Genomic DNA, 27,116 nt, shown 5'->3' with positions numbered 1-27,116 from the left:
TTCCATAGTGCCATATGCAGCAGGTTGCAATCACTTTTATCCTTTCCAATGTTTTAAAGTATGACTAGATAAAAATAGGCACCACAAAAAAAAACACACACCACACACACTGAAAAGAGATTTCAAAATTTAAAATTAGTTTGTGTTTCTAGCAATTTAAAAAATAAAAAAATGCTGCATCTCCAATCTCTTATATCACGTAAAAAATAAAAATACTTCAGAGAGCATGGAATTTTAAATGCTTTTTCAGTTAGATATTCACCAAATTATAAAGTGGGGAAAACCCACATTATCTTTTTCCAGTAATTTCTTTTTCTTTAAGTGAAGCAAAAGGCCTTTTTTTTTCTGGCTTCTGCAGTTCCTGCTTTTTTGACGTAATGATGCAGAAGAGCATTAAAATGCTGTTTTTCCTTAAAATAAAGGCTGAATGCTTCTCAAAGAATTTTTGCTTTTTGTTAAATGACCAAAAAAGAAATCCATAGATTTGCCCCAATAGTGTTTTCCATGGGTTGAAAAATCCTCCTGTAATTATGCAAAGAGAAGTAGCATGTCAGTGGAAACGTGCAATATTCATGCTAAAAAAATGCAGTAATTCACAGGTATATGCTAGACAGAAATGAATCTATGCATGCTACTGCACATGCCCATCTTGGAAAATTCAGCCTAGATTACCAACATCTATAGGCAAAATCAAACAATACTTGTGCAATTTCCAGCTCAGAACTCATGGATTTAGTTTTGAACATAACTGGTAGCACAAACCAAAAGATTTTGAAAAAATTTTGAAGAGTGAAAAACCACAGGGAGTGCTTAACTTTACCATGGCCCAGTTAGCACCTTTCTCTCCATGAAAACCTTCATAAATAGGGTGTATTATGTTTCCAATTAAAAAAAAAAACACATACACACACTTTAAGCACACTGTTCATCTGTTATATTGGTCTGCCATCTGTAGGTCACTCAGAAAATTCTTTATTCCTTATATTTCAGAACACTTTGTTCATTACTGTGTGTTTTTGGTTAGGTAGTAATGAAAAGTATTACCACATACACTTCACACACAGTTGATTTGCAACTCATTCCAGATAGGGGATCATCATAGGAAACAAACAAACAAAAAAAAACACCACACACCCTAAAAACACATACCCAGATTTGATCCACTATCCTCAGCTCTAGGAGGATGTCAGGATTAATTAGGTGCAAAGACAGCATTGTGCAGGTATAAGTGAGCATTCCCAAGGTTACAACTTCTCACCCCTACGTTTTCAGGTCTCTTATCTCCGTTATGTCATACAGTAACTATGTTTTCTCTCTCCTTCTCTACATACACACACAAACCCTATATATTTACATAGGCACCCCTATATACATACACACATGCTTGCATCTCATGAGACTTCTCTGCAAGTTTCTTCTACTTAAGGACACATAATTGTTTTTCTTCATGTGGCACCCTTGAAAACCATCTGACAACTTAAAAGATGTAAGATACAGTCTTTCCAGTCAAGTGTCCTCAGCCAACCTCTGCTGCAGCTTGCTGTGTGCATCTCAATTCTGCAGCGAACAGAAGTGCTGCATCCGCACTCCATGCTCACAGATGTCACTCAGACTGCTCAGTTGGAACAAGTGTTCCTTCAGAGATTACTTCCTTTGTATCTACTACAATAGGAGAAAACAAAATAACTCAGAAGTAGTTGAGACAACATACAGATAGGGGCTTGACTCCAGTATCTCCCAGATTGGGGCAGGTTGTCTCGCACATTTCAGGGTGCAAATTAAGCTATGGTCTATTGGGATTGTTTTGTATCACACCAGCACAGATGCACACAAATTCTCCTTAGACCCACGTGTTCCACATTATGGTGATGAGCCCTTTATAAAGGATAAATTGCTTGGAAACACAAGCAAGCTTGGAACAACAGCCTTCCCTATTTTCAAGCTATGAGTCACTCAGTCCTTTCCAGAACTAAAGGGGAGGATTCTTAGGGAATCTTTACACTTAAGGACTGTGAATAGATTCACAGATTATGGAGTTTTGTTGTTCATCAGTGATATTAAGCATTTGTAGCTATCACAGTTCATACACTGAAATATGTTTCTAGGTATAGGCACGTGCATACAGTTTCTATCTGAAATCAGAGATTCATAACCAGCTCTGACATTGCTGAAGTGACAAAGGTGCTCTTTTTGTTCAAAAAGCTTCAGAGCAAGGAAGTTTATTTGCTGTATGAAACTTGGCAAGACTGTATGGAATAAACATCTGCAGTGCACCATATCTTATTGATCTGTGCACAGAAATATCTTTCCTAGTTCTGCGCAAATAACTGGAGACCTAGAAGCAGTGAGAGGCCCCTGCTTAGACCAGCTGCAGTAGGACTCCGGTGCTTTCAGCACTCTTGGCTACTACTGCTGCATGAAACCATGTTGCAAAGCATTGACCTATCCACATTCACCTGGAACAGCTGATATGTTTAACATGCAGCTGTTTTGCACACTGTAAGCATGCACAAAGTGACTTTAAAAGCACAGTTAGCCTATGTGCTCAGCCCCACCAGAATTTGTGTCCAAGTCTGAAAGAAACTGTAGACCAAGAATAATCACAAGGGAGTAAACTCAAAAGCAGGCAAAGCAGCAAGGAGGAAAACCAAATCACACCCTCCCAGATGGATTAAATACAGTAAGCACACACATGTATCAGTTCTTTTCACACAACATATTTCTGAATTATTTCATCCGCATACTGCTGTGAATATGGACCCCAGCTCAGTTATGCCATCCTTTTTTCCTCCATCATTTAAAGGTGAAATATCTAGCACAATTCACTTAATAGAAGGCACATAATCTTTTCTTTCTGAAAACTGTATTGAACACCTAATCCAGAAAGGAATTCTTAAAACACTGCTTAGAAAGCATAGACCATACTTCTTATTTATGCTGAAATTCAAAAAACAAAAACAAAACCACCCAACACAACCTTCTAAAGTTTATTTTACTGAAATGAACTTAACTGATCAGTTCTGCCCTGGATGGCAGCAAAGCTAGAGCTCTCTCTCATTTGTAAGTTAACACAACAGGCTGCTTCCTGCGCTTCCAGAAAATCAGAGCAGTGCCTTAGAGGAGGGGAAAATGGGGTCAGCTATTCCCACAGCACATCCTGAACTGAAACTTGGTAAGGGATTATGACTTTTGTTAGCAAAATAAGCAACTGCAGACAACCCACATCTATCCAATAGACCTCCTCACTTCTTTAAAACCACCTAGGTTTGTTTGTCACAAGCCTCTTTCATGTAAAGCAGTATCTATGACCTCCTCATCCTACATGAGGATCTCAACTGTGAGATAGACTATTAACTCCAAATTTAGAAAAAAAATTTTCGTGTATAGTCAGTTTCAACAAACAGAGTAAATATCATCATCAGACAAGTAACCAGTAGATCATAAGTCAGACCAGAGGTACCACACTAACCAATGTTTCAGTGTCCCATAGCAGATGTCCAAGAAAGCGTTTGTGCTTAAACACAGAACTGATACTTCCCCTGAATATTCTTCCAGTCCATGGGTGATATGCTGTATAAGCATTTCCTTAGCTAGAGATTCCCCCTCATCCCCCATTAAATAATTCTCAAAAAAGTTTTTCCTGTCTTATAGATAGTTTTACAGAACCTTTTTAGGCCCTTGCAGATTTCCAGCCTCCACTTTTTCCTCCAGAGGACAATGCAACTGCATGTAGTATTAAATGTACCTTCTTTCATATACTTGAAAGCGGGGGGGGGGGGGGGGGGGGCGCAAGAAGTCTTCTGATATCTGCTAAACCTCAAACTGAACAATCACACAGTTGCACAGGCAACTGATCCAGTGACGCCCAGATATACACACCAGTTTTTTTTTTTTAAAACTCTAATCTTAAATTATCGCAGGAATAAAGACTATAGTACATCACCCTGTTTCAAAAATACAGATATGGCTGTCACCAAAATACAAATTTAGCCTTTATGGTGAGAAATGCTAAATCCAGAGGTAGATTTCCTACTGCGGAGCCTGACGCTGTGGGCACAAGTATTCCACAGAGGGAAGCAGCATGTGTTCAGTCTGCAGCTCTCACAGCAACTTCACTCATGTACGGGCCAGTGAAGAAATTCCTGGCTATCCTGTAACCACCATATGATCATAACTGTCACAAATAGTGAGACTCACAGGAGAAAAATCTGTGGCTGGAAACTTGAACTATTGTTCTTGACTTGAGACAGAGAGGTATGTTTCAAATTAGTTTGCTTTTCAAATGACTTTTTTAAACGTAAAAGCCTGTCTATGGCAAATAAATTGGAAACAAATCTGAGAAGTTATACCATTGCACATCTGTGAGGTAAATGATCCACTTGGAGCCTATTCTCACAGCTTGAAAACTGAGAGCACACATAAAACTAGTATGATCTCAGGTGAGATGAAGTGATCTCAGATGAAGGACCAATTAGATTATTATAAACAACTTGCAGTTAAGACTAAACCTTTTCTTGAATAGCCGCTATAAATAAAAGTTACTAGGTTCAGTGCTGGGATAACTCTATGGTTTCCATCATAGAAGTCAGGCTATGTTACCTAATTACTCATTTGAAATAAAAGCCTTTCTATAATTACAGCTGTAGTTAAAAAAATATTCTTCCTGATCCAAACAGGTGTCTTGTGGCCTAAATAAAAACACTTCATGATGAGAAGGAAGATAATAGCTGTATTAATTTTATGAAGAGGGCAAAAAAAAATTTGAATTCTCATAATTTCTCTGGCCACAAAAGTGACAGACTGTAACATATTCAGATACTTGACTGTTCCAGCTGTGAAAACAAACTTTTCAAAGTTCCCAACCAGCAGGCTTTCACATTTCTGGGAAATGAAACACTACTAGTTGTTTTATTTATGGTATCATTGCTTTATGACAGTTAATGAGCTGTAATTTTATAAAAGAGAACAAAAACAATGCTTTGTGCCATCACAAATAGCCATCAGCATTATTTATTGCAGATGTTTTAATCTATTGTGTTAATAATGAAACATTCATTGTTTTGCTACCCTGAACAATCTGCGAGAAATTTAAAATTACAAAAGCTCCCCCCATTTCTCCCCTGAAGCTTTTGCTCCTTTCCAGAAGGCTCTGTTGTGGAAGAGATAATGACGTGCATGGCAAAAACGTAGCTGAGGAGACAGCAAACGTACAGAAATAGTTTTTCGATTAAGTTTAATCAATGCCTTCTGCTGAAGGAAACTGGTTTGTAGACAAAGACATTATAGGAGTGATTAAGTGTCAATTATTACATTCTTGACTTGGTATATTCATATGAAGAGTTTCACAGTACTCAGACTGTTTTTAGTATTGGAACTTGAAGACTTACAAGAAAAAACTAAAGGCTGCCGACTCAGATCCACTGACCACTGTTTTGATCGCAAACCACCATGGCAGTTAGCGACCTTGCCAAAGCCAAGCAACAGGAGCTCCTGCATGCAAGGAAATAAAACGTGGCCACTACTGACAGGTATGAAAAACAGCATATTGACAGAGTCTCCCCAAACTTAGCCAACCACTTGGCACTAAGACCCATCCTTCAGAGAAGCATCATGCTGGAATCTGCAGGGCAATTCTTTTAAGCCAGTAATTTGGTTCCTCATTTATTTAGCTCACCTACTTAGCAAACAGGGATGGAGAGAAATCTGGGGCAACTTTAGCCACTAAAGGTCCTGGTTACTGCTCCACTTAATATTTCATATTCCTTCTCCTGTTCTCCTCCCTTTCCTTTAACTTAACTATGGATTAACACAGCCTGCTCACCTGCTGAAAGAAAAAGACAGCTCGACTTGTAACCAGTTTAGCATCTGCCAGGCAAGCCACAAGACTGTTGTTCGCAAGGTTCTGTACTAAAAGAATGGACAATTATTCACTAGTCTGGAAAACACAAAAAAGCTGGAAAATTTGTAGTGTGGTGATCTCATGTTCCAGTGGTTGACTTTCTGTAATAACACTAAGGAGGGAGTCCAAGTCCCACAGTTCTCCATCGGTGTTTGCCAGTACTGTAAGTTCACTTACTTTAAACTCAAGTTTAATTACAGAGGAAATAAGTTTCCTTCCTCAAAACACCCCTATTTGCTCCACTTCAGTGTCTATAACTTAGCTGAAATTAAACTCTTCGCTTCTTTCCTTTTTAAAAACCAGAGCAGAAGAATATGGGGGCAGGGAAAACAAACAAAGAACAAAGCAGAACACCCACTGTGGGCAAGTGGTAAGGGCTCCTTAGTTACGTGCCACCAGACTGGGGCCAGTCTTGTATCCGTTTACCTTAAGCCAGAAGGACTGCCAGAGCTGGACAAGGTGCAAGCCTCTGCGCCTACACTCCTATCATAACCCTTACTCTCCTCATAGCAGCCAGCCAGGGCAGGGGGCACAAACGACCAGGGATCTTGCCCTTCATCACAGCTTATGATAAAAGATCTCTATTTAATACCTAAAGAATCCACTTGCTGAAGAAAGAAAAAAAATAAAGTCAGGAAGAAGGCTTGTGCAAGAAGGCTGCAGTTACCAAAGATCATACCTTATCTTAAGAACTGCTCGCTATATTCTCTTAATTGCTTCTGTATCAACTCAAGATAGACTAACTGTGAACACTGGTCATAAGTAAAGTGAAAAGACAGTTAAAAACCAGCATTAATATAGTTGAACTGCATTGCCTTCCTTAAAATATTTTCAGGGCTATCAAGTACTATTCCATGTAATTTCTTTCACACTAGCCATTAGCACATGTAGTGTCTGATGATAGGCTAGCTTATTAATTTCCCTCTAAGTGCATTAAGGGTCATAAAAAGCAGGTCATCTAGCAACTTTCATTGCTGCAGTTCCTTGATCAAGTCAAGTCCCTTGTAAGCCCTCAAACTCTTTCTGTACTTATCTAACTCCACAATAGCCTTATCTTCATAACTTCACTGAGCTAATTACAAGTGAAAACTGAGAGCGCTCTGCTTCAGAAAGATATAGTCTCTCTAGTTAAACATTTCATAAAACTAAGATAAAAAGCATAGCAGAGGTTTAGGCCTTGATGTTTGATTTACAGCTTCCTACAGTTTCTTCACCAAAGTTAAGAAGTTTGCCTCAGTTTTAAACACATCATCTGCACAGCAGTTTTTCCACTGACCATTTTCAATGGGTATCCTTTCAAACACAAAAATGTATGAAAGAGCATGCTGACAGTTCCCTGCAATGGGGAGAGAGAAAAACTAAAAACCAAAACCTTCCCTTCCCAGTCACCCAACCACTAAATGAAGCTCTGAGGACTCCAAGACAGTTAATTACATTGTTAATGGTATCATAAGGCAAAGTGGTATTCAGAAATGACCTTAAAATGACTATGATGATACAGAGTATATAAGCAGCCCTCATCATCCATTGCATCTGTGGCAAATTGGTAAGTAGGCCTAACGATATGACCTACATATTTATTTATTTTTAAGATTAAGGAAGCTATGCTCCTACAAGTGAGCTAATCCCACAGAGCAAGACGACTAAATACTTAGCTGTAACAGATTTCTTACATGTAAATAATTTACAGAGAAAGCTGATTTTATTAAAGCTAATAGAACCAGGATATATGTTATGTATAAAGCTAACAGATAGCTGGAATAAGATACCCATAGCATTAAATATTTCAGAATTAAACGACATTGTACCCTAGAGATACCAGCCCTCAAAAACAAATTGTAGCGTAGGAGCAAAACATGCGTTCTGAACTGTAATTTTGAACTTCAGTGCCCAAACCCTTAGATGCCACATGCACTGCTGAGCACCACAGTGCAAGAGCACTACAGAACAAACCCCTCCACGTGACAAGTGCAACACACACCACAGAAGACACCCAGTGATTTTAAATGTAAAAATGAAGTGAAAACTCAGTATCATCACGGTCATTTTCATTACAATTGTTATTCATTGGTCACTGAAGGGCAATCTTGTACTTCACAAGACTCTGATGATCATTTATAGAGATACCAGAAAGCTTTCAGATATTTTTGGCATTAAAAAGCAACACAAAACACCAACGAGTCATCCCAAGTTGCTGCTAGGGAAGAAAATTGCTAGAGATATTTGATCTTCTTTACATAGGATCTTCATACATTCTATCTAGAAAAGGGATGCTGGCAAGTAATCAGTTGATGTAACAGACTTGAAGAAACAGATGTTTTGTGACCTTATTTCCTTGAACTTCTTTTAAGACTGTTTTTAAAGGAAGAGAAAAAAATGCAGGATTTTTCTGTACAATAAGGACTGTTATTCACACAACTTCAAAAATATTAGCAACCTAACATACCATGCACTAACCTTGAAAAACTATTTACAATTAATAGGGGATGGTTCTTAAAAAAAAAAAAAAACACTAATTAAAAAAGACCTAGCAATGCATTACATTAGACATTGCCTGCTAAGTTATATGCAATTACCACTTACTCACCTTTCAGGCAATACCAAGATACAACTGTGACTGCTCTTCACTAGCCTCTGTGTGTGTGTCTTACTCAGGTGGCAGGACCAAAATTTTACTTTTCAGAGAGTAAAATCCTACAGCACAGTTCAACCCTTTGTGATCAAAAGGGATTTCTCTGCTTTTAAGCAACACCTTACTTCAGTAAGAGCAGTAAGAGTCAAACACTGCTAGACACCACTTTCCTGGAGTCCAGTGGGGAAAGCACTAGGGAAAGGTGACCCAAGTTCAACATTCTGGACTTGCTACCAAGAAACACTTTGACCCTAGATGGCTAAAGTCAGAACAAGATATGTTCCACTTACTGTGTTAAAGCATCAGCCTCACCACAGCCAGGACCCTCCAATCAATATGACATTGCAGCAACAGGAAAAAAGTCCAAGAAGTAAACATTTTCTTCATGACATTCAAATTTATGTAGTTAAAGACTTGAACAGTGATACAGAAAAATCTTACTTCAACTAGCACAGGAAGACAAAGCTTAAGTTATCCAATTCAAGACCAGAGCCCACCATACTACTGCTGCTCAAAAATAGCTACTTAGGCAACCCAGTTCCTGTCTGATTGGATTCTTCACTCTGCCTCTGTAAGGGGGCACATGTAAAGGCTCACTCCCTCTCAAAACATTTTTATCAGGTTCAATAGTAAGCTTTCCCAAATGAATATCACCGGAATATCACCACTGGGGCTACAAAACTTACCAAAGACCTACATGAGACCAAGCAAAGCTTAGAGAGAAAGCCACAGAGTCAAAAAAGAAACACACAGGGTCTTTATAAAGTGAATAAGATATCACTATAGTTCACAAAAACACTCTGCAGCACATACCTGCAGCTCCCACATAACTCCAAATTCTTGAGTTCAGCAAGACTAGATAGCTAATGGGCTGCTGTCTTTGATCCTACTTTTCTCTAATAGTGGGCCAGATCCACAGCTGGCATGAATCAATCTCATCACTAAATTCATTTCTGCCAGCTGAGAAAGGGGCCTCTTGTTACTCTACTGCTTAGAGTATACTCCATTTATTCTATCATTTGTCATCTCATATACAGAAGAACTAGGAGAGGTATGGTTTATGTTTCTGAGAGAAAGCTATCCTCCTTGCTTTAAATGGCACTTGACTTTGCAGATGTGCCTATTAAATTCTTGATAACAAAAACAGTTTAAATATCTGTAGCAATATATTAAACAGTTGGTGAAATCTAACGTAAGCTTAGAGTATTACAGCTATAGGGTTATTGTTTCAGTATAAGGGTATTTTTACACTTGTTTTTCACAATAGATGGACTCAGCAGTAGCTCACAGTGGTGAATCAAAACACTCAAGTCAGGTGAGTGGCAGTCTTTTTTCTCCTTCATAAATAGGTTTGCACAAACTCTCTAGTTGTTTAAGCCTTAGAACTCTCACAGCTAACTACCAGAAAGTATGCAAATTCCTAAACCATTCCTTTCACCATCACCTCCCTTTGGGGCTTCATGATCATGTGAATCCTGTTGCATGTAAAATTCATTTAAAAAGTACAAGTATGGTTTTAAGCTCAGTACTTACAATATTCATCTCACTAAATGTACTGCTTGCATTTCCCATGACATGAAAACACAGTGAGGTGTTTCGTACAACAGGATTCTGGAAGTCCTTTTGTTTCAGATGTTTAAACTGAACTGTCTAAATAAACATCCTGAATGAAATGAGATTTATAGTGCATATGAATAATTGCACTAAAAGAATTAATTGCACTAAAAGAATTAATGCATGAACTGAGCTTATCTACATAATTTTGATCATCCCTCTGAAATTCACACTCAAATATCCTATGCATGCAAATTAAACAAAATTTATTGTCACCTGTGAAGCATGAAGAGTTGATATCAAATCACAAGAATAACAATTGTAGCTGACACATATGTAGCTTGCATGGTGCAGGTCCATGCTGAAATTTTTTCTCACTTAAAAATTCAGTATTAGGAACTTTTTTGACTTTTGCACATGCATTTTACTCTAAAGTAAGTGAAACATTAAGGCTGAGGGCAAAGTTAAAAACAAACTTTCTCACAGTAATGAAAGTAACTTATTGAAATAAATTCCACAGTACATTATTTCAAGAATCTTAAAGTTCTTAGCAAATACTCTTTAAATATTTCACAATACATCTTTCAGTCTCATCTTTGTACTTTCTAACTCTCAAGTAATTTGCTAGTTGTCAAAAATATGTGAATTCCACTGATGACGAAAAAAAAGTGATTGAGAAGCAAAATTGCACCACTGTTTCCTTTTAGTGCCTTATTTTCAACAAGAAATAACTTTCTGAAACTTTCACTGAGATCCTGACACTCTTCCATGATGCTGTCCTACATGAAAGTGATTGTTTTTAATTAAGAGAAAATGGCTCTATTTGCTTTGAGTGAAAGAATTATTTTTCTGTGTTAGTAAGCACACATGTACATTTCCTATGAATAGCTATACAACTGGAATAGGTATGGTCTGGAAGATGAAATCCTTTATCGCTCAGTAAATAGTTCTGCCCACCTTGCTCTGCAAGGTATTGTTCTACTCTTGTATGAATCCATGGACATTGGACATTAAATACAGAAAATATACTTCTTTCCCCAAATTTAGAAGTTAGAACTTCCTAAGAACATGCTAAGAACCTCCAAGTGTACAGAGCTAATTGGACTGCACAGTGAAACATCAGGCTAGATATTTGCACATTATTCTGAATTAGTAAAAACACTCAGGTTACCATAGGCCTGCTGTAGATAATGTAGCAAGGTGTGAAAAGGCTGGGGAAGTGCAAAAGGCTTGTAAAAGCTTTAGAAAATACAGATGTGGAATATGAGCCACAAAGATTTTGCCAAGACTGAGACTGACGCGACCAACTGAGAAGAGAACATTTAAAAATAATAATCTAATGAGGATTTATTCTATGCATGCTTAAGGATTCCTCAGGCAGCTCTTCTTTAGGGTTGCTCTCCCATTTCAGCACTGGAGCCTGGGTCTATAACTCCTGCACTAAAGGATGGTATTAATGACACATGAACACATCTTTATGAGTATGAAGAAAGCAGAAAAAGTATTGTATGATCAAAGGTAGTTGGATAATGCAAATGGAAACAAAATACTAGATTTTCAATCTGAATTCTAACATTTTCTTAGAGTACTCACCAATGATTATATTTGGTAGCATTTTGAGTATTTCAGCATGAAACCACATTCAATGTAGCTGGCAGCTTTAAGTTATTATTTGATGATTTCTAATTTTGTTTCAAATGTTTGCCTTTTGAAATAGATGTATCTCAGCTGCAAGGTACTGACATTTTTATTTGAAATATCATACCTATATGAATACTACATATCTTCCAAGAGCTCTAGAAATAATCAGCAGCACACTCTTGGGCTGAACACAGCTGGTATTGTTTATGTTCCCCGCCTCTGTGTATATGTACGGGAGACTTGAGCCTCTGGGCTCTATTTTGCTTGTTCTATGTAAGATCAAAACTTGGAGGTGAGTACCTGTAACAGTTCGACTTCATGGGAAAAGTAGAATTACAGTGTCAAATCAGGAAACCTTGAGGTCAGATCAAACCGGGGAGGTTAAGGAGAAGGAGTTTTTTGTTAAACAGAACAAATAGTATTGTTAGAATGTATTGCTTAAAGCAGCTGCAACACTTCTCTGCTGAATGAGACATTTCTATCCTGCCTGTTTTAGCCTTCCACTGAGGCCAGCTAATCCTATGAGTGATATAGAACATGTCGCATAAGAACCTGGAATCTGAGTTTTTTTTGGTAACAGTGACACTGACCTTGCCGACTCCTAACAAAACAATTTTCTATTGCCCTGATATAACGGTGAAAACTGAGCTGTTATGCCTGCTTCCCGTTTGTAAAACTCAGTTCACATAAAATGGAACTAGTTTATCAGAAATTTTCCCTCATAATTGAAAATCGAATAATCAAGTATACCTTGAAAGCTGTTGAGGAAAACAGACGGTAGCAGAAGCTGATGCCACAACTCTGCACCATGCAGATGTATTGCTATTTTATTTATTTATTTTTGCCTAATTCTTGCTAAATTGCATGAATTTAGTCCCAACATTTAACATAGCATGTTTTGAAATACGTGTATTCAGGTCTTCTGTAATAAACTGGTGAGAAGTTTCTTCTTTTAAATCCAAATCCTCAGTTCATCGTGTTAAAGGAAGCTAATTTACAGCTCATTACTACTTTTATCTAGAGAAAATGCGAGTTTTCCAAGTGTCAAGTAAACGCTTTTGGCATATGTGAGGGGCATGTACAATGCTGTATTGCTCTTCATAAGGACTACAAGTTTGTAGTCAAGCTCTGTCACAGTAGAGCACTTACCTCTTGGTAATTACCCCTCACTATGCAGGAGGTTCTACCTGCAGACTACGTATCATCAGATTCTACTTTTTTTTACACTTCCTTGTCTGTGTAAGTAAAAGGGATAGCAATGAGTAATCTCAAGTCTAACTTACATATTGCTTACATCAGTGACAACCAGGTTGGCTTGTGGATTTCATTATTGCATGGCAAGGTGAAGGCAACGCATTATTTTACTTAGTATGCAAATATATCAATTAAATATTAAACAGCTTTAGTCACAGGGATTTTTTTTTAAAGCACAGAGACTCAAATTTTCTAAGATGTTCTCAATACACTATTGGGCAACTGGAATCTCCAGCTTCCCATGTCAATGAGATTGACCTGATTGTAACCATTCAGTTCATTAAGAAATGTGCATTATTACATATTTTCTCTGTGGCTGAGACTCCTCTTGCTGGTTGCTTTGAGATTATGTATCCCTGGATATGTTCTTGGCCTCTAAGCCATGTTCTGTTTTATTGAGGAGCCCAAGCCCACAGTTGAGACGTGTTGTCCAAAAAAATGCTGTTACACTTTGAGTGGTCCAAAGGCAAACTCTAGCCTAATGAGGCTATTTCCCTAGGTTTCCCTTATGAGTTCCTTCAAAGCAGTATCTCTCTCCACTGAGAAGCTTTTAGATAGCTAGGCTAAATTCAGTCATTAAAGAAATACCACTCTTATTTAGTTACTGTCTTAATTGACTGATGCACCTGGTCTCTTGGACTCTGAACAAAAATATTAAATCATTTTCATTAAATCATGCAATAGTCTAGAGAAAACACATTTTCCTCCCTCTGTTTGGCCTTACCACGAAAAAGCTGCTGTAGACTTTTCAGAGCAGCTTAAGCCCGGAAACTATAACTCAATTTTTTGTTCTGTTCTTATCTGCGTTGTCATGAACTACTAGCTTTGTGAGAAGAGCCAAGTATCGAAAAGCCCTGCAGCAGAAAATGCTGCTACAGACGTGCACTAGATCTATGTCGATTTTTTTACTGGAATCTGCCCCTAAACAGTCTTATTAATAGAGAAATGCTCAAGCTAATCCAGAAGTACATTTGTTTTGAACCTCTGCTGCAATATCCACAAAAGACTAGGAATGCCCACATATTTCTGAATTCACCTTTCTATGTTACGAGCAGCTTTCACTAGTTGTTCATAACATATGGCACCATTGTCACTAATTATAAAAAATGTCTACAGCCAAAACATGTACAAGAGACAACCTGTATATAGACACTGCATTACATGCAGACACAGAAACATATTTTCTTCTAGCAATCCCATTTTCTCATGAGCTCGGAACTCCAAGATAGCAATCTACAAAACTACTAATTTTCTGTGTGACTTTTGCAAATTGTTGTACATGCTTTGTCTATCATGACTTTATCCATAAAGTAAGGATAGCAAATACAGTACTATTTATAGAAGTTGGTATTGAAGAAAATGGATCAATTAATGTCTTACTTAAATATTACAATTGCAGCAAGGTTGTTGGATTATATTTCTTGTGCTGGGGCCTCTCAGGACATGAAATGCCCTTTATAAAATATCACCCCAAAGGACTGAACCCAAGGGTGAACTAACTCTTCAAATTGCATTTTGATGCAGTACTGTTAGTGACCATTGATGATTTCTCTAGTAAATTAAGGAATGAGAAAGAGTCAGAATGGGAAAACCATTTTATTCTGATCATACACAAAACAGGAGATGCTGCAACTGTGAAAGAGAAGGGAGAGAATATTTTATGCCTCAAAGATTCCATCAGAAAACAAATCAATAGTATTTATTGCTCTCTAGCTACAGCATGTATCCCAAAAAGTAAGATTTAGTATAGACTGAAGTACCTACAGCAGCAGAAGAATGGACAGTACTTGTAACATGATCAGAGAAAAAAACGCAACAAAGTCAGATGTAACCTTACTAGACTCATAGTTTAAGATTTTAATACTTAAGATGGAGGGAAAAAAAGTGTCAATCTTATAATCTGGATGGGATAAAATGCCTGTCAAAGATTTGCTTTGGCACCTTCCTCATCATTTTCATATTTCTCTAACACTTCATATCAAAAGAGTTTCTAAAATACAGCAGACACTCCTGGGGGACAATCTGACAAACAGGCTAACGTCTGCATCCACCAGCACAATAACATCATTGCTTCTTAGTCCACAATTTCCACATTATCTGGTAGGTGGCTATATACACAGACTATCAGATGTCCAATTAAAGCTTAAAGGTGCTGCATATAAAAGGCAAACTAAAATGTTTACAGTCAGTAGAAAGAAGACATTAATGTCATAGTGTTATATGAAACTAAGCAGGCTTTGCTAAAGAAAACAAACACTGCCATTCAGGCTATGTGATTTTTAAATCAAATATTGGATATAAAACCATTAGCAGCTGACATGCAAAACTACAATATTCCCACTGGTCTTTAAGAAAAATGAAAAAAAAAAGAAAAGCCAAGTCAGTGAGACTTTGTTTTCAAGGGAACATGCAGTTAGATTCTTTTTATGTTGCTGAACATGAAAAAAGTAAGAAAGTATCTTTAATTGCTACCTCAATGTTAATAAATCACATCAACAGATGTTAAAGCAATCAGAAACGGATTGTGAGAAAAATATTATCTTTAGACATTGTTGTACGGGGAGATCTAGTGTCTTACAAGAGTGTATCCGTAAAATGGTATTGGAAGAACTAAAATCAAAGACTTGGAATAGTTTGTTTATTAGCTTCTGCGACTTTTTATAAAGATATACACATAGACTCTACCTTAGACTGTTTAAAAGACATATTATTTCAAGCAGTACCTAAAACACTGACTGTAAAACTACTTGCAATGTCCTGTAATCTACTCTGGTTTTGTTCCTAATGTTTATGTTGACTTCTCTTTATGAAACACAGTAGTCTTTCTCCATTAACAATACTCAGGCTTCATCTGTTTCTCATTAAGTACCTTACTCTTTCTGTGGTGCACTGTGTTTCTGTCAGAGAAATTTCTCTGAGAAAAATGGGTTCCATAACTACAGATTTATGTAAATTCTCTAAGCCTCCTTAACTCTGATTCAGCGCAGCTAATAAGAAGTGTCAGTAACTGGCAGACATTTCTTCCTCACTGACGCTGCCTGCTTAGAGAGTCCACAGGTCTCGTCATCACGTGCTAGGCAGCCCCCAAAACATGTAGAGGCTTTCTCTGCTCCTTGTGTGGCAACCAAGAATTGTTTCAGCAGAGCAAGCACAAAGGGATCAAAAAGAGTAAGACCACCAAAAGGTAACTTCTCTTAGCAAGGTCTGTTGAAAGGAAAATGCAAATAAAAATGCAGGGAACACAGAACATTTTCCTTAGCTGCAATATCTCAGAGGAAACATTCCACAGGGGTAATTTCCTATTGGGTCCATTGGGTAGGCAGACTCTATAAAAAAGCTTGATGAAAGGCAGTGTAACTGAGAGCAGAGAACTGGTTGATTCTGAACATATGTAAAGGAATAATAAACAAACACATTTTTCTGTAGTGGTTGTATCCCAGAGATTCATTAGAGACTGAGATTTTTCACACTCATTTACTACATGGTATAGCCAGGTTTTCATTTTTGTAGATTTTTCTAATCCGTGCAATTTTCACATTAATTACTCCATTACAAATTTTGTAGTGTGTTTTAAGTCGTCCGTGGCTTTCTCCACTCAAGTATGTGGTTTGTGAATGAAAAATCATATTTTGTAAAAATCTGTGTTCTGTGTTGCCAAAATTCCTGTCTAGTCCTGCAGGCCAGCAATATGGAATATCTCAAAGATACTAAAATCTTACATGTATCATGAAAATAGGAAGTTATGTAGGAGAGAGACACCCTTTGAGCATCGTTACTGCAAGAAAGGTTGGTATCTAAGACAGAAGCTGGTGCTACAGATACGAAGAGGGAGAGGAAGAGGCTAAAAATATGCCACAGCCCTTGTCTTCAAAGATGCTAAAAACATCAAATGTGAGACACATTTAAAAGCTTCATTATTTCTGCTCTTTTTGACATTACTAGGGTTTTTTGTTTTTGTTTCATATCATGCTCAATCTTGAGTAAAACCAGCTTGATACACTAAACACTCTGCCACACACAAATCATGTTTCATGGCATTTTGCCTTAGTGTTTCTGTGTCACAGAAAAACATGTAATGATCTTATATCACAGTACCAAATAAAACTAATTATGGCAAATAAATGATCTCATGCATTCTTTCATTGTTTAAGAAGTAATCCTGATTTTTATAAATGTGTTCCTTGCAAGTACAGGCAATACACTTTGGATGAACAAATTTGGCTTATGCATTGTTAAATCTATGTTCTTTTATATTTGTATGAAGTTCTTTTATGTAGTATATGATTCGTCCCTGAACCAACCTGCTATTGCTTTTTTTACCTAATCGGATGACAAACTTTTAAAAAGAAAGGGAATAACTGAAATATCTCTGTTTTTATGGAGTTACGGGTAATTCTACAAAGAACAGCTGATCCCAAACATTTGTGAACAAATCCAGTTTAAAAAAGTGTTTGCAAAAAGCAAGCAAACCACGAGTGATGCGTCCACTTGAACAAACAGCCATTTAGAAAATAAACTCATGCTCTCAAGCTCTTCTTGAGAATTTGCACAAATTGCTGTCATGAGTTTGCTCTCCTTGTAGTTTTGGCTTAACTAAAGAAAGAAATGCAACACTGCCAGCCACCTTCCCTTTATGAAGAGTCTTTTCTGATTTGGTGTTTTGCACCCATACTCCAGTTTGAAATTCCAATTAAAAAATCCAAAGGAAGATTGAGAAACATAAAGTGCATGTTATCCTTGAGGTACTCTCTATATAGCAAGTTCAATGTTTACAATTTTGTTTCACTTTTTTCTTTTCATGCGTTATTTTAGGATATTTTTATCTCCTGGGTGACAAAAGATTCACAGCTCCTTTGCTAAAAATCTATGAATTAATCTCGATTCTGGTATCTTCATTCATTAATCCCTTGCAAAGAAATAACTATTTCTATGAGTATTCATTGCCATAATGATTTTTTCATCTGTGACAAGAGGGTCAGATTTATCCCTTCAGTGGTCCAGCGCTGTGTCATTATAAAGCAATAATTTCATTGGAGGGCAGACCTGAAGCAGGACAGTGACGAACCAAGCAATTTTAATGATGTACAAATAACTAAGTCAAAAAATAGCAGATCTTAAAAATGTTTACTATTATGTTACCGTAAATAAAAATAAGATGATTGCCAACTACATTTATACTTACTTTCTGGAAAAAATAAGTCAAAAAAAAGAGATAAGCCTTCTTTATAAGCAAAGACAAAAGACTCAGAAGACTAGAATATTGAGCACGGCAGTAACAGGTCTCTCATTTCCACAGGAAAGTAGGTTACCCACAGCTCACTGCTACATAGGCTGACAACTCTCACACAAGATCCATTCTTGGGCAGCTGTGATGGACATGTAGCTGAAGAATCACAATGGGACCACAGAGGTATGGGATAAGGAAGCAGGTATCAAGATAGGGCGGAAATGCAATGAACACGTGAGATTAAGTGACAGAAACACTCCCAAATACATGTGCAGGCACAGCTGTGTGTAATTGCACACATGGCACAGAATGCTGTATTCCCAGTCACTCTTTCCTGGAGGGGAGGAAGGAACTGGGAGTCCCTATCTGCCTTCCCCTCACTGACTGAGGGAAGGGAAGCTGGCAGCAGGATTTCGCATTCACAACAAGAGGAGAAAGATCAACAAACACTCCCCTGGGGACAAAAAGGGACTCCATAAGGCACTGTGACAGAGAGACGTTCTCCCCTATTAGGCAGCAATGCACCGGTGTCTGATGCAGCCGGCCACGTGTTGCAGTTTCATTAGCAGTGGGACACAAGACGGTGTCCCAGATAAAGCTCCAGGCCCTGGAGATAAGTGATGGCTATTTGAATCTTCCTTACATTGGGAAACAGCCTGAAAATGGGAGTTGCAAGAATGCAAGAGGAAGCCTTAGACGCTGTAAGATGAACGGCAGAGTTCTTTACTGTTCTCTTCTAAATCCTCTGATGTTTTAATCATGGTTTTAGATGTTTGGAGTTAATAACACTGCTCTTGGCAGGAAAGCAGACTTGGAGCACCAGAAACTACTTATCTAGGTACTGGGTGGTCCTCATGTTCCTACTTAAGATACTTCTGCCTAATGATTCCCTGTACCACTAAGTGAAGAGTAGAGGGAAATGAATTTTCAGGGAGCCTGAACTATCTAAGATAAGGAGAGAAAAAAAGGAAGGGATGCATTCACAGAGGACTTTAGTAGAGTTCACAGAGAGAATGGGGTTAACTCTTGCATAGTCCTTATATTTTTGTTCTGAAAAAATACATAAGAAGTACAGTTGCTAAAAATTTATAATCAAATGATTTCAGATAAAAATAGAGTAGGTGCACAGAAACTATTTTTTCTCTTTTCTTCATGAAAGTACTTCAAAATAATTTAAGGGTTTTATTTGTAATTGCAGAGTGTCTTACAGAAATGTAATCTCACATCAGCTTCACTCACTGTCATACAGTACCCTGTACATTGCAATTCAGTTCAATTCCATTCAAATGTATTGAAGGTCAAAAGTTTCAGGGCACCAAACATTCTAAATTTTAATTACTCTGAATGCTTTTATAAGTCAGTGTCAACTCACTTCGGTTTCTACTATAAGATCCTAATGAAGCAATTTTAAACTAAAACTGTTCAGGTTATCCTCATAACCTGGACAAATTAAAGATATAAGTAAATTTATTTCAAGACATAAGAGGGCATTTCCTAGATCCTACAGATAGTTGTGATGAAAGTGGAGCACTAATATTACAGAGTAAGTGGTTTGCATGAGGAATTGTAAAGTAGTAAAACAATAACAGCAGTAGTTTGCTTTCCACCCTTCTACATTTTCCTTTCCTTCTACTTCCTTCCTTTCTTCTTCCTGTCTCTAGTGCATTTTCTTAATTCTTCCTTCAGTCTTCAGCTATACAACCCTCACTTTTTTATTTGTTTCCAGTTTTCTCCTCTTCTCCATTTTTTTCTCTCTCTCCATCTTTTATCTCTTTTTTCATCATTCTTCTAAGTTTCTTACCTGTCCCATCTCTTCTAGGAGAAAAAGTGTCCAGCATTTAAAGGCAACTATTCTTTCTGTTCATAGTTCTTTTCAGATGTGACAAGATGCTATCCTTTAAAACAGTATCGTGTGAAATAAGCTTTCCTGTAATGAAATACAACTACCTGAAAGCAGAACAAAGTACTCTGAGACTGGCCTCAAGGGTAGGGGAGGCACTGTTAAACTTTTCTGTTTACATTTTGACACCAAACAGCACTAAATGGTTTTGCTTTGGGATTTTTTTTAAAAGCTTGCAGTGAAGCATGTAGTGCAAAATGATAGTACGAGCAGACAAACTTGGGCATTAAAACTATTAGATACATGATAGGGTTAAACACTGTAAGAAAAGACCAAATTTGAACATCAAAGAATACTTCAAGGGCAACAGTTCAAAAGGAATGCTTTTTTTTAATTCTTCACTGAAAGATAAGTAACTTGTGATTTTTTTTAAAAAAGTAATACTTATTTTTAGTGATCTAAAGCAGGTGTACTCAACCTATAGTTTTTTCCATCACATCAAGAGAGTTCATCTAGGCAGCTAAATTAATTTCTCATCGGTGGCCTGCTCCCAGTTGTTGTTTGTCTGGGGAGCCCAGTGGCCGCTCCCACATCAGAAGACGGGCGCACAGCCAATGTTACGTTCGGCCTGTGTTGTGTTAGGGCTAATGGCTCCCAGGTAAAATGGTGCGTGCCAACAACCTGCCGCTCCCAGAGCAATCCATCTGGCCCAAGCCTATTGCCTGTCTTGCTCTAAATATCCCCTCCGAGAAAACGCGGCTGGGACCGCTGCGGTACACGACGCCACTGGATCACGTTCGTGGCTCTGGCAGCAGCAAGCTGCCCATAGCTGCCCCCTGCCCTGCCACCTCCTGCCCTCCAGGCTGCAGGAGCCGCGTGTCTGCTGGGCTGGGTGCACACATTTGGTCCGGGCGCATACCACACTGCTGCCGGCAGCAGCACAGCTCCTGCGCAGGCAGAGCAAAAGCGTCCTTTGTGGCTGGCGAGGCCGGGCCGGGCCGACGCGCTGTGCCCGGGCAGGCTGCCCCGCGGGGCCGGGCCGTAGCTCGGCCATTTCGTCTCGTCAGGCTCACGATCCCACGAACGTGCTGGGCTTGTAGTGCCGACCTGTGGACCTGTGTCTGGTTTGACAGTGAAGCCGGAGATGAGTTTTTCAAGGAAACAGCAAGGAGACTTGTTATTAACACTGCACAAAAGGGGGTTTTGAAAGAGTTTTAGCCATAAGGTGCTGTTTGTAACTTATTTCAGAACTGGCCTTGATCCTTTTCTATTCAAGTCTATTGGCAGCAACATCACAGCTAAATACTGAAAGAGGTTTTGTCAGGGAGAGCTGCGTCCACAGAGATAAAGCCACACGCTGCATTTCTTTTCCTTCTTACAAAAAACTATTTGAAGGATATATTAATTTGATAGTCAAATATAAACCATGTAGTAACTTGCAATATTTAGTCCCAGTGCAGTCTCCAACCTGCCTGAAATCAGGACGAGTCTGAGGAAATGTGAAAAGAAATGGCTACGTTTTCAATGAACAGAATTAGGACAGTGTCTCTTCATCAGTGGAAGACATAAAAAATAGGAAATATCACAATAAATTCACAACCAATCAATCAATCAACGGGCAGCAGCAAAAAATTTTTAACATTAGCTGAAAAATGAATAACATCTTGCTGATATGCTTTTAGCATCAGAACAGCTGAGTGTCCTAAAGCTTTTAACAGGGTAGAGTGGTTCTGGATGCAGCTACATTGAAAGTTAGACTGTTTGACTGGGGCATTAGCTGAGTCATACTCAAATACCAAATAGGCTCCAGGTATCAATATGGACCCGGAACAAAGCAAAATATTGTTAGATCAAAAACTAAATTATGATTACCAACATCATTTTAAAGTCAATGGCTCCTTCAGTCTAAGCTTATGAGAATACGGAAAGTAACTAGAAGAAATTATTTCTATTACTTTTTACCATGTTACAGGAATTTTAAAGCTTTCTGTCCCTATAAATCTCTCAGTAGATTGAAAGTTTTAGTTATTGCCAACTTCTGAATAAATCTGAAGCACGAAATACATTCACTGTCTTAATGATGACCGCTGACTTCTCGTCCAGAGGAAAAAGGTGATGGCTTTTGTTGCCCTTGTTTTTAAGGGGACTACATTAAAAAAAATCACCATTATTTCCTGACATTTTTCCCTACTTTTTTTACATTTATGTGTGCGTGCATATATATATATGTATACACATTTATTTTTAAAAAATAATTCTTATCGACATCAGAAATAAATTATTTTCTTCTATTCGGTAGTTTACGTATGAATAGATTAGATTAGCAAATACATCAAACTTTTTCTGCCCTTTCTTAATGCAATATATTCTATGAATAGTTTTCTAATCTAGAAAAATATCATAACTATATGCTTACTTTGGGGGGGGGTTGGTAGTTTTTTAAAGATTTATTGCTAAAAACTTGATAACCTGATTACATTTCTTCTCCTGAAATTCATATTCTATGTTTATGTCATACGTATAATTCAGGGAGAAAATTCAGAAGGTGTTCTTTTGAACAAGATATGAAGAATATAATAATTAAAACACTAAGATAAGGATAAAAATGCTTTAGGTCAGCATGATTATTATGCCAAATATTTATAAATATTTATAATATTTATCAGGTTGATATTAGCTCTATCTTCTATTCAGGGACTTGTTTTGTTCAATGAATACTTTATTTTTTTCCTCTTTTTTCTATCAGTTTGAGTTGTAAAATGTTTTGGACATTAAATTCTATATTCACAAGTATGCAATACTTTCTCCTCTAAAGTGATACTCCGAGTCCTCTGTGTGGTTTCCCTGCCTGCTCAAACTTTTGCCTATGTATAATTCCTACAAAGTAACTGAACATGCACACACGCACGTTATCAGACCACAAGATGCATGCACACTTTTATATTCTCAGCTTTACTAGTAAAAGTTTGCAGTAAAAGTCAGCCCTTCCTCAAGAGCCATTCCCACTGCAACTCCTTCTGAGAAACTAGTCAGCAAAGGGTAATGGCAGAGACACAGATGTGCAGCCCTCTTTCTGATATGTTTCCCTAGCGCACAATTACTGTTTAAAGCGAACATCAGCTCACATTCATGAAAACCAAACTAAATTACAAGAAATTTCTAAAGACTCTCAAGTTCAGCATATTTTGTCCCAAGGTGCTCAAGTGAGAAAGTTATGAAACTTTCACAAAGTATTGAAATTCCTTGTAGTCTTCCTAGTCTTTTAAACCCTTCCTTCACTGAAGTAAAGACTTTGGATCACCATAGAATTTTATGTTTCTTGCCTTTCTACATAGCAGCTCTCACCTTCTCTTTGCTCATGAATACCTACATACATACACACATATATATAGTATGTGTATATATATATGTCCCTGCAGTAAAAAAATCAGCAAGAACTAGTATGACTCTTTTTTACTAGTGATATATTAGTGACGTTCCTAATAATAACTACGGTTAAAAGAAGACCATGGTATTTGACATTCTTAATGATAACTATGGGAAATAAGATGATGATGTTATTGGGTAGGTAACTGATCCTTGTCTAAAATGCAGAAAGAATTGTGCAATGAAAGAATACTTTTAATGTCTTGCAAAACATTAAAGCTTAAAAATTACTTTTTCAACCAAAGACGTAAAAAGCACACTTTTGGTCTGGCAGTGCTCTCTCTCTCTCACAACTGTAACATTTCTGGTGTTTAAATGTGATATTCAAAACCTCTCCAATATATTACAATTTTATTCTCTGTGATATGAGACAATATATTTTATTCACAAAGTAGGAAAACTTCTTTGATTACAATCTCCTAACAGAGAAAATTATATACAGCAGTAAACATACAAAGTTACAAATGTCTCAAAATATCCTCATACAAAGTTAACGCTTGTACTAACTTAAATGTAGGCATTATATAAAATATAAGAATTAATCATAAAAACGGTATTATTTTGCACTATGTTTTCCTGAGGAGCAATAAGACATTCTGTACTTGCCATTTCAGTATAAAAATAACGATGAGATTATATATTATTTCCTATGACTACAACCAGGTAAACTATAAAATACAGGCATTCAAACAACCATCATTGGCTTTCTTAAAAATAAAATGCATGGAAAAGGGTAATAACATATGCCAGAAGAAGACATCATAGCATAAATATGTAAAAATGTTAATTTCTCTGTTTTAAAATACTTCTTCCAAGATCCTCCTCCTCATAACGCTCTTACAAAGAAAAGTACAGATGCATATGGGAATAAATCCCCTTGCTTTCTTGCATACTATTTTTTGTTGCTGTTGCTGTATTTGTCATAAATGATGATTTCTCTGTATTCTCCCAAAATGTGATTTCACTCATTTCAGTCGTGGAGGATCAGAAACTAGTCTATGAAATTCCCTGCTCCTAGATCCTTATATGAGAAAGAGATTAAAGCTTCTTCTAAGGAGGAGTAAGCTGAGGTGAAGTAAAACCCACTGATAGAAATGAGAGTTTTATTGTGGTCCTTGCTCTCCTGCCCTTGAGATGCACTGCTAGAATTTGGATCACTACAATTTTTCTAGGCAACTGATTATGCCTTTAAATATATTATGATCTCTGTAAACAGGGAGGCTGGAGAAGCATCATACACAGTCTAAAGAAATGTGAAGTCATTTGTTTTAGCCACCTGGAGCAGAAGCATTTTGAAATCTATATATGTTGTAAATTTAGAAGACTTTTAAAGCACTGCTTGACTGTTAAACCTGAATGTTTTAGTGAAAATTCCTGTTAAGAGCTGTGTTTTAAAGTAATTTTTGGCTTGGGTTACACAATTAAAGCAATGAAACGAACATGTATAGTACATAATGACACAATTTTTTGGAGTGTTTTTTATTAGTATTTTTGTTTAGATGAGCAAAAATAAGCAAGAGTACATCCTCAAGTCCTATGTAAACTGACAGGCAAATATACAATCTTAATAGCAACTGACTAGCAAACCAGCTATGGTAAATACTTAACATTTTGGCTTTCTCCTTCCTCAGAAAGAAGGAGGTGTTTCCTTCTCATGGCCTCCAGCTCTGTCAAGATATATGCACATTCTGCTACTAGAGAAATTTTGGCATTTTGGATAGCAAAGCCAAATGGCATACATTGCAAATAACATTCCTGTAAAATCTCTCTCTTGCCAAACAGTTGTTCTTAGTGAAAATATTGTTAATATTTTTAGGGTCTGATTCAAACATCTTCTCTTAATTTCAAGGAGACCTGAATCAGACCCATAACTCTTACTCATCCCACGGCTGATCTCTCCAAGTAACTAAGGATCATAGTATGAATATGATATAAAAATCAATTTATATCCTTGTTTTTCTTTCAACTAAATACTAGCAATTTCCTATAATGTGCTGGATTGGGAGTCCTCTGTCCTGAGAGTAGAAAGAAAAGACTTTGAATCTAGAAAATCTAATTCCCAATTACCAATGACATTAAATGACCTACTGTAGTTATATTACATATTCTAAAAGGTGTGGTGTTTCTAAGCTCTTGAATCTCTGCGTAATTTACTCATCTGGCTAAATGCCATCCCAAACTGGCTAACTTTTGTTCAGTAATGTTTTTGTGAGAATCTAATATCTGTATCTGCATCTATTTCAGTTCTTCATGTAAAAAATATCAATCTAAATACCCAGCATCACAAGCTTTTAAAGATCTGAAAACTAACATCTCAGAAGAACACAGTATTTTTACTCTACGAAACCACTTTTTTCAACATAGGCAGTACTTGAGAAGATATACAGATATATATATATATATATATACACACGTATATACACACACATATTTTAGAAGATCTTTTTATTTAGCAAGAAACATGCCTTGGAAAAATGTAAATCAAAGTATTTCAGGCCTTACCAGATTTGTGCCTCAGTTTCCACATCCATTAAATTAAAGGGTTCTTTTAGGCAGAATTAGTTAATGTGCTTAAATATTTATAAGCCATAGGATGCTATTTATGTGCAGCACTTATGCACATATTAACAGCCCACTAATGCAGTTTGGGCAGTGTATTATTTAGATGTAAATTGCTTGTGAACAGATGATTCAGTGTTCAGTTCCATTCAGTCCTCCTTCTTTAAGGGGGATGATTTGGGGGGACCAAGTGAAGCAGCAGATTTATTGGTATATATGTTCATACTTCAGGAAATTCTCAAGCTGCAGACCAACTTTCAGATAGCAGGACTGTTAAGATAATATCCATCCTGAGGATATCAGCAGCCACCCCTCCAAGTTCTGATTATCTTACAGACTTCTATCACATCTGTTTTCTAATCAGTCATATTATATTCAACTGAATTAAACTGAAAACCTTATTTCCAGTTTCAATGCTCCTTGTTTTTTTTTCCTAGATATCTCTAAAAATATAGCAAAAATTCACATGCATAATGACAACGGTATATTGTCCATAATAGGCATGCTTATTTATATTGCTAGACAGGAATAAAGAATTATCTCAGTAAGAACTGAGTTGCTCTTTAAATGAAAAAAATCATTTGGATATTTCAGTCAAATAGCTGTGTATGCAGTAAGAAATCCTGCAGGTCTCACTCCCAAGTATTATCATGACTCATCTACTTTCCTTTTTAATAGCAATGTTCTTTTCTCTTTTTAAGTGCAACATTGATAAATACTGCACAATCTGCAGTGCTATATTAAATCTGCTTTTCTAAATCTATAGATTTTAGACTGTAGTTATACCATTTATATCAATACAGTTACCTAGCATAATCACAGTGGTTACACAGTGCCTTTACATAAACAGCACACTTTAAAAAATTTGCTGCCTTTTCCAATGTCAATATTTGTAGCAGTGTACGAAGCAGTAAGATTATAAACAGAAAAAGCACAGCTGACTGCAGCCTGGAACAGGTCTTACAACTATCTGGAAATACAGGAGTTAATCAGCACAGACTGTTAAGAAACCTTGCAGTGAAATACAGGACTGTACTGCAGATGTGTGGAGCGTACAGAAGGTGTGGCCCATGCTTTCTACATG

At 37.2% G+C, this 27,116-nt stretch overlaps 1 protein-coding gene across 5 annotated transcripts in view; it reads right to left on the bottom strand.

The window, feature by feature from the left end:
- Positions 1–27,116, bottom strand: part of ROBO1 (roundabout guidance receptor 1) — a 733,077-nt gene that overhangs the window by 511,006 nt on the left and 194,955 nt on the right. Inside the window, exon 1 of one of the 5 annotated variants that reach the window (XM_068910687.1) lies at positions 25,976–26,042. The exons of the other annotated variants lie outside the window; for them this stretch is intronic. Coding sequence (XP_068766788.1) covers positions 25,976–26,000 — 25 coding nt within the window. The 5' untranslated portion in view covers positions 26,001–26,042. Of the gene's footprint in view, positions 1–25,975; positions 26,043–27,116 lie in introns of those variants that run through there. 5 annotated transcript variants of the gene reach the window in all.

Source organism: Struthio camelus, chromosome 1, assembly GCF_040807025.1.
Source record: "Struthio camelus isolate bStrCam1 chromosome 1, bStrCam1.hap1, whole genome shotgun sequence".
Classification (NCBI taxonomy): Eukaryota; Metazoa; Chordata; class Aves; order Struthioniformes; family Struthionidae; genus Struthio; species Struthio camelus.
This window is presented reverse-complemented; position numbering and strand designations above follow the sequence as displayed.